The sequence below is a fragment of the Oncorhynchus keta genome, unplaced genomic scaffold, assembly GCF_023373465.1.
Source record: "Oncorhynchus keta strain PuntledgeMale-10-30-2019 unplaced genomic scaffold, Oket_V2 Un_scaffold_1315_pilon_pilon, whole genome shotgun sequence".
Lineage (NCBI taxonomy): Eukaryota > Metazoa > Chordata > Actinopteri > Salmoniformes > Salmonidae > Oncorhynchus > Oncorhynchus keta.
In genome coordinates this window covers 140,389-152,500 of record NW_026290769.1, presented here as the reverse complement: position 1 = coordinate 152,500, position 12,112 = coordinate 140,389, and the positions used below count along the sequence as shown (strand labels likewise).

At 43.6% G+C, this 12,112-nt stretch overlaps 1 protein-coding gene and 1 long non-coding RNA gene across 8 annotated transcripts in view; one reads left to right on the top strand and one right to left on the bottom strand.

Annotated features, from left to right (window-relative positions):
- LOC127927336 (ADAMTS-like protein 4) overlaps positions 1-12,112 on the bottom strand; it is a 121,408-nt gene that overhangs the window by 39,563 nt on the left and 69,733 nt on the right. For both annotated transcript variants that reach the window (XM_052513574.1, XM_052513573.1), the window contains exon 5: positions 3,783-3,882. In XM_052513574.1, the coding sequence (XP_052369534.1) occupies positions 3,783-3,882 (100 nt within the window). The remainder of the gene's footprint in view (positions 1-3,782; positions 3,883-12,112) is intronic.
- LOC127927338 (uncharacterized) lies at positions 5,808-7,003 on the top strand. Of its 6 annotated transcripts, XR_008127010.1 has the most exons (4): positions 6,061-6,150; positions 6,237-6,408; positions 6,495-6,580; positions 6,624-6,997. It is a non-coding gene; the product is annotated as an uncharacterized LOC127927338 (long non-coding RNA). The 6 variants fall into 6 exon arrangements; XR_008127009.1 differs by lacking the exon at positions 6,061-6,150 and adding an exon at positions 5,808-6,021 and having other exon boundaries at positions 6,495-6,996; XR_008127012.1 differs by lacking the exon at positions 6,061-6,150 and adding an exon at positions 5,811-6,021 and having other exon boundaries at positions 6,237-6,322; positions 6,495-6,993.

The following is a 12,112-nucleotide window of genomic DNA, read 5'->3' as shown; positions in this document are numbered from 1 at the left end:
CTCCATCAGTGCTCAGACTGTCCGCAATAGGCTGAGAGAGGTTGAACTGAGGGCTTGTATGCCTGTTGTAAGGCAGGTCCTCACCAGATATCACCGGCAACAACGTTGCCTATGGGCACAAACCCATCGTTGCTGGACCAGACAGGACTGGCAAAAAGTGCTCTTCACTGATGAGTCGCGGTTTTGTCTCACCAGGGGTGATGGTCGGATTTGCATTTATCGTCGAAGGAATGAGCGTTACACCGAGGCCTGTACTCTGGAGCGGGATCGATTTGGAGGTGGAGGATCCGTCATGGTCTGGGGCGGTGTGTCACAGCATCATCAGACAGGTTGTCATTAGAGGCAATCTCAATGCTGTGCGTTACAGGGAAGACATCCTCCTCCCTCATGTGGTACCCTTCCCGCAGGCTCATCCTGACATGACCCTCTAGCATGACAATGCCATCAGACATACTGCTCCTTCTGTGAGTGATTTCCTGCAAGACAGGAATGTCAGTGTTCTGCCATGGCCAGCGAAGAGCCCGCATCTTCCCTTGAGCACGTCTGGGACCTGTTGGATCGGAGGGTGAGGGCGAGGGCCATTCCCCCCAGAATTGTCCGGGAACTTGCAGGTGCCTTGGAGGAAGAGTGGGGTAACATCTCACAGCAAGAACTGGCAAATCTGGTGCAGTCCATGAGGAGGACATGCACTGCAGTACTTAATGCAGCTGGTGGCCACACCAGATACTGACTGTTACTTTTGATTTTGACCCCCCTTTATTAAGGGACACATTATTCAATTTCTGTTAGTCACATGTCTGTGGAACTTGTTCAGTTTATGTCTCAGTTGTTGAATCTTGTTATGTTCGTACAAATATTCACACGTTACATTTGCTGAAAATAAACACACAGCTGACAGTGAGAGGACATTTGTTTTTTTGCTGCGTTTACATACTGTAAGAAGAAAGAAATATATGGGAACTATTTATGTAAATGTGATAGGTACTGTAGTTATTACTGTATAACATAGTTGTATTATAATGAAGCAGGTGCGGTATATGGCCAATATACCACGGCTTATGGCTGTTCTTATGCACGATGCAACGCGGAGTATACCACTACCAATATACCACTAAACCTTAGCTGTGGTATATTGGTCATAAACCACAACAACAGGTTACCAACTTAAATAGAACAGTAAACAAGGAGTGCTTCAGCCAATCAGCATCCAGGCTTATACTATACATGTCATGGGATGCTCAACTGTTGATGTTTTTGTGCATGGAATGAACACCATGTTAGTAGTGCTATGAATTGTTGTCATGACTGCATTCTGGAAGGAAATGAAATAAATCACTGTGTAGCTAGCATGTTGTGATATTAACAATAACTATTTACATGAGCATTAACATCCTGTATGTTGAGTTCAGTTGTGTGGAGCAGGAACAGCAGTTAGTTTACACAGACGTCCAGTGTGTAGACAGAGGAAGTGAGTGGAGTGGTCTGTTGGCAAAGAGACATACTGTATACACACCTGTAAATATATGTACGCTACACACACACACACACACACACACACACACACACACACACACACACACACACACACACACACACACACACACACACACACACACACAACACAAAGGCTTTGTCTGTCCAGTCCTACCCTGACCATGAATCTTTCAACATAGATATAAGCTCGGTCCACATAGATCAGCCCTACCCTGACCATGACTCTCTCTCATCATAGATCTACAGCCTCAGTCCACATAGATCAGCCCTACCCTAACCATTACTCACTCTCAGCATAGCTATACAGCCTCAGTCCACATAGATCAGCCCTACCCTGACCATGACTCTCAACATAGATATACAGCCTCAGTCCACATAGATCAGCCCTACCCTGACCATGACCATGACTCTCAACATAGATATAAAGCCTCAGTCCACATAGACCAGCCCTACCCTGACCATGACTCTCTCTCAGCATAGATATACAGCCTCAGTCCACATAGATCAGCCCAACCCTGACCATGACTCTCTCTCATCACAGATATACAGCCTCAGTCTACAGACTGTAGATCAGATCAGGTCAGGTCATTTGGGGCAGCAGGTAGCCTAGTGGTTAGAGCATTGGACCAGTAACCAAAAGGTTGCTTGATCGAATCCCCGAGCTGACAAGGTAAAAATCTTTCGTTCTGCCCCTGAACAAGGCAGTTAACCCACTGGTCCCAGGTCGTCATTGTAAATTAGAATTTGTTCTTAACTGACTTGCCTAGTTAAATAAAGGTTAAATAAAAACAATTGGTGAGGAAAAACTCCTGTCTTCAATCAGAGAAACAATAGAGCCAGATAGCCTACAGGTTACAGAGAAGGACCAATAGCCAGTGGGTTGTTGGGTCAAATTTCAGAAGCCTTCTGTTGTTGTTAAGCAGCAACACACTCCAGTCCACAGGTACTAGACTGAGGCCCTATGCTGCCTCCAGCCTCTCTAGCATGCTATGTGTTGTGTTCTAGATCTCTGGTCTCATAGATCAGTGGTTTTATAGCTCTACGCTTCCTGGTCTATGTAGCTCTATGATGTCATAGTTCTGTCAGCAGAGGGGCTGTATTGCCAACTGATACACATTTACACACGCACACACTAGCACTCAGGGCAATTTACATGGTAGTTTTCCCAGACACACACACACACACACACACACACACACACACACACACACACACACACACACACACACACACACACACACACACACACACACACACACACACACACACACACACACACACACACACACACACACACACACACACACACACACACACACACACACACACACACACATATGCATTAATCTGTCAGGACAGTGACAAATTCTTGATGATATCATTCTACAGCTGTCTCTCTTTCCCTCCTCTCTCCCCCCCATTCCTGTTTTTCCCTTCGCTCACTTAATCCTTATGTATGTTTATAATTGTCCTCTCTCTTCCCCATCTCTCGTTCTTTCTTTTCTTTTCTCTGTCTTTCCCAAAATCTCTGTTTACAGTTGTCTCCCTCTCCCTCTCTCTAGTTCGGTCCTAAAACAAAGACAACTACTCACTCACACACATTCTAACACTCTCTCACATTCCAACACTCTCATTCTGTCCAACAAATACACATGCGCACGCACACACACACTCTCCCTCAATCTTGTGTCACTGTCCCCTCTCTCCCCCCTGCCCTCCTTCTCTCCGTCTTTATCTCACCCAGTAGGAATCTCTCTGCTCAGTCAGTGATGGGAGGAGAAGCTTGGCAGGAGAAAGAAAGTGAACGAGGGATGTTGGACAAATGAGAGGAAAAACAGAGGGGGGAATGTTTTGTGAGAACAAGGGTATATAGAGCTCTCTTTCTTTTGCTCTCTTCTCTCTCTCTTTTTGCTCTCTCTCTCTCTCTCTCTCTCTCTCTCTCTCTCTCTCTCTCTCTCTCTCTCTCTCTCTCTCTCTCTCTCTCTCTCTCTCTCTCTCTCTCTCTCTCTCTCTCTCTCTCTCTCTCTCTCTCTCTCTCTCTCTCTCTCTCTCTCCCTCTCTCTCTCTCTCTCTCTCTCTCTCTCTCTCTCTCTCTCTCTCTCTCTCTCTCTCTCTCTCTCTCTCTCTCTCTCTCATATATATATATATATCTGGAACCACCAATCAGAATGTGAGTTGCAGTGGATTGGGCAGGCTTAAACAATCATATACACAACTACATACACATTAACAAGTGTGTGTGCATGTGTATGTGTATGCACGTCTGTGTGTGTGTGTGTGTAACTTACCCTCAGTGAAAGGTTCCCAGTCGTACAGTCTGCCCATAAACTCCTGGTTGTTGTAGGAAGCGCACTGCTCTGCTCTGGAGTCTGCACCTCCTACACATACCTGACAGACAGAGGGAGGGAGGGAGGGGGGGGGGGGGGGGGGGGGATCGGGGGAGGGAGGGAGGGAGAGAGGGTCAAATACATGTCAGTACTGTAGATCCCAAGTATTGACAATTGAGGCTATAATGTCATGCCCAACCCTAAGGCTGGTCATCGACAGAGAAGAAGAGATGAGAGAGAGTCATACAAATTAAGAGGGCAAGCATAAAATAGGAGAGGTATTAGTCAGACACACACACACACACACACACACACACACACACACACCATTGTCTCATGATCGCTCTGACAGTGGGCCGATGCACTAAGCAGCATATGGAAATAATAGACTCTCTGGGATCAGCCATACACACATAAATCCACCCAGCTTTTCTATCCAACACTGAGCTGTATGTCTGAATGTGTGTGTAAGTGTTTTTTATGCACGTGCGAGTCAGGCCAATAGAGAAGTACTGGAGACAGTTTGAGCATTCTTAAGGGAGTGAGGAGAGTGAAACTACAGTTGGAGTCTAACCCTGCACACCTGATATATTTCTCCAATAGAGGAACAGTGAAGATCATAGGACTACCTGTAAATCACTTTAACCCCCAGAGGGACACACACACACAAAGCACTAATAAAGAGGGCACACTACACACATTTCTCTACGTTAGGCTCAACATTAAAAATGAAATTATCTTCAGTCCCTTTGGAAAGCAACTTCAATCACAATACCAAGCTCTATACACCAATTGGAAACACCCACTCCTCACAGGTGTAAACACTCGCTGCTGAATGGTTCACTTAGAAATCAGAGCTTTAGCACTATAAAAGGCCACAGATGAGCTCTCCTGTTGTGGAGGAAAATGGAAGTCAATGGTGAATCAAGAGCCAGAGCCAGAGCCAGAGCCAGAGCCAGAGCCAGAGCCAGAGCCAGAGACAGAGGTGAAGGAGAACGACAACGACGGACGGCTCAGATGAGATCAGGGCCACATTGATTGACCATGTGCTCAACCATGAATTGAGTATGAGGGATGCTGGGCAGAGAGTTCAGCTCAACCTGAGCTGCTACACGGTTGTATCTATCATTCGTACATTCAGAAATAACAACCGGTAAGTTACCTACCATCTACACTATGCTCTTTATGTATACTGCAGTCCGACATACCAGTAGGCCTATGTTACTCAGTGATTGTTACCCAACGTTACAGTAATGTCATTTGATATTGAAATAAAATAGATTATTTTAGCTTACTGTAACCAATCATATCATATTTGTGGTTCTTCTGCAGAACTGAGAGATGGTGGAATGGTGGAAGACACCGGCTGTTCACACCAGAACTGAGAGATGGTGGAATGGTGGAAGACACCGGCTGTTCACACCAGAACAGGAGACCGTGGTGGTGGCAAACAATACCATTAGACTAGGAGACATCCAGAACCACATTTCAGACAACACAATATTCAGTAACATTCACCAGGTGGGCTTGTCTACATTGGACCGTGTATTACAGAGCAACTGAATCCATTACATTATCTTGGCGCTGGATGCCGCTGCAATTCAGCACGTTTATATAAACCATTGATGAGGCTGGCTTCAGCCGAGCCAAAAGAAGGGGCCGGAACATTATTGGCCACCGTGCCATTGTGAATGTCCCTGGACAGCGTGGAGGGAATATCACCATGTGTGCAGCCGTTAGCCAGCAAGGCATTAGCCATCACCATGCCAACCTTAGTCCCTACAACACCGCCCTTCTCATCACATTCCTGGACACACTACACGGCATCCTCATTCCAGCTGAGCAGAGGGGTGGACCAGAGCAGCCCAGGTATGTTGTCATCTGGGACAACGTGAGTTTCCACCGGGCTGCTCTGGTCCCTCGACCTCCCACAATTTGTTCTATACCTCCCACCATATTCCCCATTCCTAAACACAATTGAATAGTTTTTTCCGGCATCGTGGTGGAAGGTGTATGACCGTCATCCCCTCACACGCCTCTTCTCCAGGCAATGGAGGATGCATGTGGTGAAGTTGATGTGGGGGCTTTTGGTGGCTTGTGATGATGTAGATGAGGTGCTGTTTAGCCAGGGAGAACATGGCTTGTGATGTGGATGAGGTGCTGTTTAGCCAGGGAGAACATGGCTTGTGATGTAGATGAGGTGCTGTTTAGCCAGGGAGAACATGGCTTTTGATGTAGATGAGGTGCTGTTTAGCCAGGGAGAACATGGCTTGTGATGTGGATGAGGTGCTGTTTAGCCAGGGAGAACATGGCTTGTGATGTAGATGAGGTGCTGTTTAGCCAGGGAGAACATGGCTTTTGATGTGGATGAGGTGCTGTTTAGCCAGGGAGAACATGGCTTGTGATGTGGATGAGGTGCTGTTTAGCCAGGGAGAACATGGCTTGTGATGTAGATGAGGTGCTGTTTAGCCAGGGAGAACATGGCTTGTGATGTAGATGAGGTGCTGTTTAGCCAGGGAGAACATGGCTTGTGATGTGGATGAGGTGCTGTTTAGCCAGGGAGAACATGGCTTGTGATGTAGATGAGGTGCTGTTTAGCCAGGGAGAACATGGCTTTTGATGTGGATGAGGTGCTGTTTAGCCAGGGAGAACATGGCTTGTGATGTGGATGAGGTGCTGTTTAGCCAGGGAGAACATGGCTTGTGATGTAGATGAGGTGCTGTTTAGCCAGGGAGAACATGGCTTGTGATGTAGATGAGGTGCTGTTTAGCCAGGGAGAACATGGCTTGTGATGTGGATGAGGTGCTGTTTAGCCAGGGAGAACATGGCTTGTGATGTAGATGAGGTGCTGTTTAGCCAGGGAGAACATGGCTTGTGATGTGGATGAGGTGCTGTTTAGCCAGGGAGAACATGGCTTGTGATGTAGATGAGGTGCTGTTTAGCCAGGGAGAACATGGCTTGTGATGTAGATGAGGTGCTGTTTAGCCAGGGATAACATGGCTTGTGCTGTGGCCAGACCCAAATAGGAGGCAGGATGCAACCTAATGCCTTTTTATTCTTTTAAACATTTTTGCGTTTTTGTCTTTGTTTTTAGAGTTTTGAAAGAATGAGCCACTTTCATTTTTTATTTTTGTACAGAAAACCCTTTATCTTACTGAATGTTTTTCCTGTTTTACAATTTGGAAATAAATGACAATGTGTGTTTATTTATGTATTTTTATTTAACCTGTGTATTTGAGTAGGTATACATTACTGTAACAATCTTTTACAACCGGCTACAGTGTAACACTGACAATGGAAAAGGCATAAACCTACTGCTGGGATATTCAGTGTTTTGTGTTGAGCATAACATAAACCTACTGCTGGGATATTCATAGTAGTGTTTTGTGTTGAGCAAATCATAAACCTACTGCTGGGATATTCATAGTAGTGTTTTGTGTTGAGCACATCATAAACCTACTGCTGGGATATTCATAGTAGTGTTTTGTGTTGAGCACATCATAAACCTACTGCTGGGATATTCATAGTAGTGTTTTGTGTTGAGCAAATCATAAACCTACTGCTGGGATATTCATAGTAGTGTTTTGTGTTGAGCACATCATAAACCTACTGCTGGGATATTCATAGTAGTGTTTTGTGTTGAGCACATCATAAACCTACTGCTGGGATATTCATAGTAGTGTTTTGTGTTGAGCACATCATAAACCTACTGCTGGGATATTCATAGTGTTTTGTGTTGAGCACATCATAAACCTACTGCTGGGATATTCATAGTAGTGTTTTGTGTTGAGCACATCATAAACCTACTGCTGGGATATTCAGTGTTTTGTGTTGAGCACATCATAAACCTACTGCTGGGATATTCAGTGTTTTGTGTTGAGCACAACATAAACCTACTGCTGGGATATTCAGTGTTTTGTGTTGAGCACATCATAAACCTACTGCTGGGATATTCATAGTAGTGTTTTGTGTTGAGCACATCATAAACCTACTGCTGGGATATTCATAGTAGTGTTTTGTGTTGAGCATATCATAAACCTACTGCTGGGATATTCAGTGTTTTGTGTTGAGCACATCATAAACCTACTGCTGGGATATTCAGTGTTTTGTGTTGAGCACATCATAAACCTACTGCTGGGATATTCAGTGTTTTGTGTTGAGCACATCATAAACCTACTGCTGGGATATTCAGTGTTTTGTGTTGAGCACATCATAAACCTACTGCTGGGATATTCATAGTAGTGTTTTGTGTTGAGCACATCATAAACCTGCTGCTGGGATATTCAGTGTTTTGTGTTGAGCACATCATAAACCTACTGCTGGGATATTCATAGTAGTGTTTTGTGTTGAGCACATCATAAACCTACTGCTGGGATATTCATAGTAGTGTTTTGTATTGAGCATATCATAAACCTACTGCTGGGATATTCATAGTAGTGTTTTGTGTTGAGCACATCATAAACCTACTGCTGGGATATTCATAGTAGTGTTTTGTGTTGAGCACATCATAAACCTACTGCTGGGATATTCATAGTAGTGTTTTGTGTTGAGCACATCATAAACCTACTGCTGGGATATTCAGTGTTTTGTGTTGAGCACATCATAAACCTACTGCTGGGATATTCATAGTAGTGTTTTGTATTGAGCACATCATAAACCTACTGCTGGGATATTCATAGTAGTGTTTTGTATTGAGCACATCATAAACCTACTGCTGGGATATTCATAGTAGTGTTTTGTATTGAGCATATCATAAACCTACTGCTGGGATATTCATAGTAGTGTTTTGTATTGAGCACATCATAAACCTACTGCTGGGATATTCATAGTAGTGTTTTGTGTTGAGCACATCATAAACCTACTGCTGGGATATTCATAGTAGTGTTTTGTATTGAGCACATCATAAACCTACTGCTGGGATATTCAGTGTTTTGTGTTTTGTATTGAGCACATCATGAACCTACTGCTGGGATATTCATAGTAGTGTTTTGTGTTGAGCATATCATAAACCTACTGCTGGGATATTCAGTGTTTTGTGTTGAGCACATCATAAACCTACTGCTGGGATATTCAGTGTTTTGTGTTGAGCACATCATAAACCTACTGCTGGGATATTCAGTGTTTTGTGTTGAGCATATCATAAACCTACTGCTGGGATATTCAGTGTTTTGTGTTGAGCACATCATAAACCTACTGCTGGGATATTCAGTGTTTTGTGCTGAGCACATCATAAACCTACTGCTGGGATATTCATAGTAGTGTTTTGTGTTGAGCACATCATAAACCTACTGCTGGGATATTCATAGTAGTGTTTTGTATTGAGCACATCATAAACCTACTGCTGGGATATTCATAGTAGTGTTTTGTGTTGAGCACAACATAAACCTACTGCTGGGATATTCATAGTAGTGTTTTGTGTTGAGCACATCATAAACCTACTGCTGGGATATTCATAGTAGTGTTTTGTGTTGAGCACATCATAAACCTACTGCTGGGATATTCATAGTAGTGTTTTGTGTTGAGCACATCATAAACCTACTGCTGGGATATTCAGAGGTTACCACACACACACCGACACAGAAACACACACACAGCTCTTGATATGTGATCAGCTCGCATTAACTCATCAATACTCTACAAACACGCACACACATACATTGTATATACTGTAAGCCTTTGTGACTCTCTCCTCTCCTTTCAGTTGGTTCCCCTCCTCCCTTCCTTTCACAGATTAGTTCCCCTGTTTTTCTCTCTTTTTGGTCTGTCTACATCTGTCTCTGCCTTCCTGTGACCCCACTCTCTGAGGGTGTATCTGCATGGAGATCTGCATGGAGGAATGGGCCAAAATACCAGCAACAGTGTGTGAAAACCTTGTGAAGACTTACAGAAAACGTTTGACCTCTGTCATTGCCAACAAAGGGTATATAACAAAGTATTGAGATAAACTTTTGTTATTGACCAAATACTTATTTTCCACCATCATTTGCAAATAAATTCATTAAAAATCCTACAATGTTATTTTCTGGATTTTTTTTCTAATTTTGTCTGTCATAGTTGAAGTGTACCTATGATGAAAATTACAGGCCTCTCATCTTTTTAAGTGGGAGAATTTGCACAATTGGTGGCTGACTAAATACTTTTTTTGCCCCACTGTACACTATCGGTCTAAAGTTTTAGAACACATAGTTATTTAAGGATTTTTCTTTATTTGTACTATTTTCTACATTGTAGACTAATAGTGAAGATATCAAAACTATAAAATAACACATGGAATCTTCTAGTAATCAAAAAGCTTTAAACAAATCGAAATATATTTTTATTTGAGATTCTTCAAATAGCCACCCTTTGTCTTGATAACAGCTTTGCACACTCTTGGCATTCTCTCAACCAGCTTCATGAGGTAGTCACCTGGAATGCATTTCAATTAACAGGTGTGCCTTCTTAAAAGTGGAATTTCTTTGTGGAATTTGTTTCCTTCTTAACGTGTTTGATCCAATCAGTTATGTTGTGACAAGGTAGGGGAGGTATACAGAAGATAATCCTATTTGGTAAAAGACCAAGTCCATATTATGGCAAGAACAGCTCAAATAGGCTCTGTGACCGGGAGACCCATGGGGCGGAGCACAATTGGCCCAGCATCATCCGGGTTAGGGTTTGGCAGGCAGGGATGTCCTTGTCCTATCACACACTAGCGACTCCTGTGCACACTGACACAGTCGCCAGGTGTACTGTGTTTCCTCCGACACATTGGTGTGGCTGGCTCCGGGTTAAGTGGGCTTTGTGTCAAGAAGCAGTGCAGCTTGGTTGGGTTGTGTTTTGGAAGACACACAGCTCTCGACCAATTAGATACCACAAAATTGAAAAAAAGAACAGCTCAAATAAGCAAAGAGACACGGCAGTCCAACATTGAAAGTTTCTTCAAGTGCAGTCGCAAAAACCATTAAGTGCTATGATGAAACTGGCTCTCATGAGGACCGCCACAGGAAAGGAAGAAACCACTACTGAAGGACACCAATAAGAAGAGACTTGCTTGGGCCAAGAAACACGAGCAAGGACATTACACCGGTGCAAATTTGTCCTTTGTACTGGAGTCCAAATTGGAGATTTATGGTTCCAACCGCAGTGTCTTTGTGAGACGTGGTGTGGGTGAACGGATGATCTCCACATGTGTATTTCCCACGGAGGAGGAGGTGTGATGGTGCTTTGCTGGTGACCCTGTCTGTGATTTATTTAATTCAAGGCACACTTAACCAGCATGGCTACAACAGCATTCTGCAGCGATACGCCATCCCATCTGGTTTGGGCTGAGTGGGGCAGAGTGAAGGAAAGTAGGTTTTCTAAAACTTTTGACCGGTAGTGTATATATATATATATATATACATATATACACCTTATTATTATCAGTCTCCCCCTTTCCATCGCTCTCTTTCTTCTCTCTCTCTCCTATCTATCTTCTTCTCTCTCTCTCCTCTCTATCTTCTTCTCTCTCTCTCCTCTCTATCTTCTTCTCTCTCTCTCCTCTCTATCTTCTTCTCTCTCTCTCCTATCTATCTTCTTCTCTCTCTCTCCTCTCTATCTTCTTCTCTCTCTCTCCTCTCTTTCTTCCACTCTCTCCTTTCTATCTTCTCTCTCTCTCTTTCTTTTTTCTTCCACTCTCTACTTTCTATCTTCTCTCTCTCTCATCTCTATCTTCTTATCTCTCTCTCTCCTCTCTATCTTCTTCTCTCTCTCCTCTCTTTCTTCCACTCTCTCCTTTCTATCTTCTTCTCTCTCTCTCTTTCTTTTTTCTTCCACTCTCTACTTTCTATCTTCTCTCTCTCTCATCTCTATCTTCTTATCTCTCTCTCTCCTCTCTTTCTTCCACTCTCTCCTTTCTATCTTCTTCTCTCTCGCTCTCCTCTCTCTCTCCATCTTCTCTCTCTCTCTCCTTTCTATCTTCTCTCTCTCTCCTCTCTTTCTTCCACTCTCTCCTATCTATCACCTCTCTCTCTCTCTCTCTCTCTCTCTCTCTCTCTATCTTCTCTCTCCTTTCTATCTTCTTCTCTCTCTCTCTCCTCTCTATCTTATCTCTCTCTCCTCTCTATCTCTCTCTCTATCTTCTATCTCTCTCTCCTCACTATCTTCTTCTCTCTCTCCTCACTATATTCTTCTCTCTCCTCTCTATCTTCTTCTCTCTCTCTCTCCTCTCTATCTTATCTCTCTCTCCTCTCTCTCTCTCTCTCTATCTTCTATCTCTCTCTCCTCACTATCTTATCTCTCTCTCTCTCTATCTTCTATCTCTCTCTCCTCAC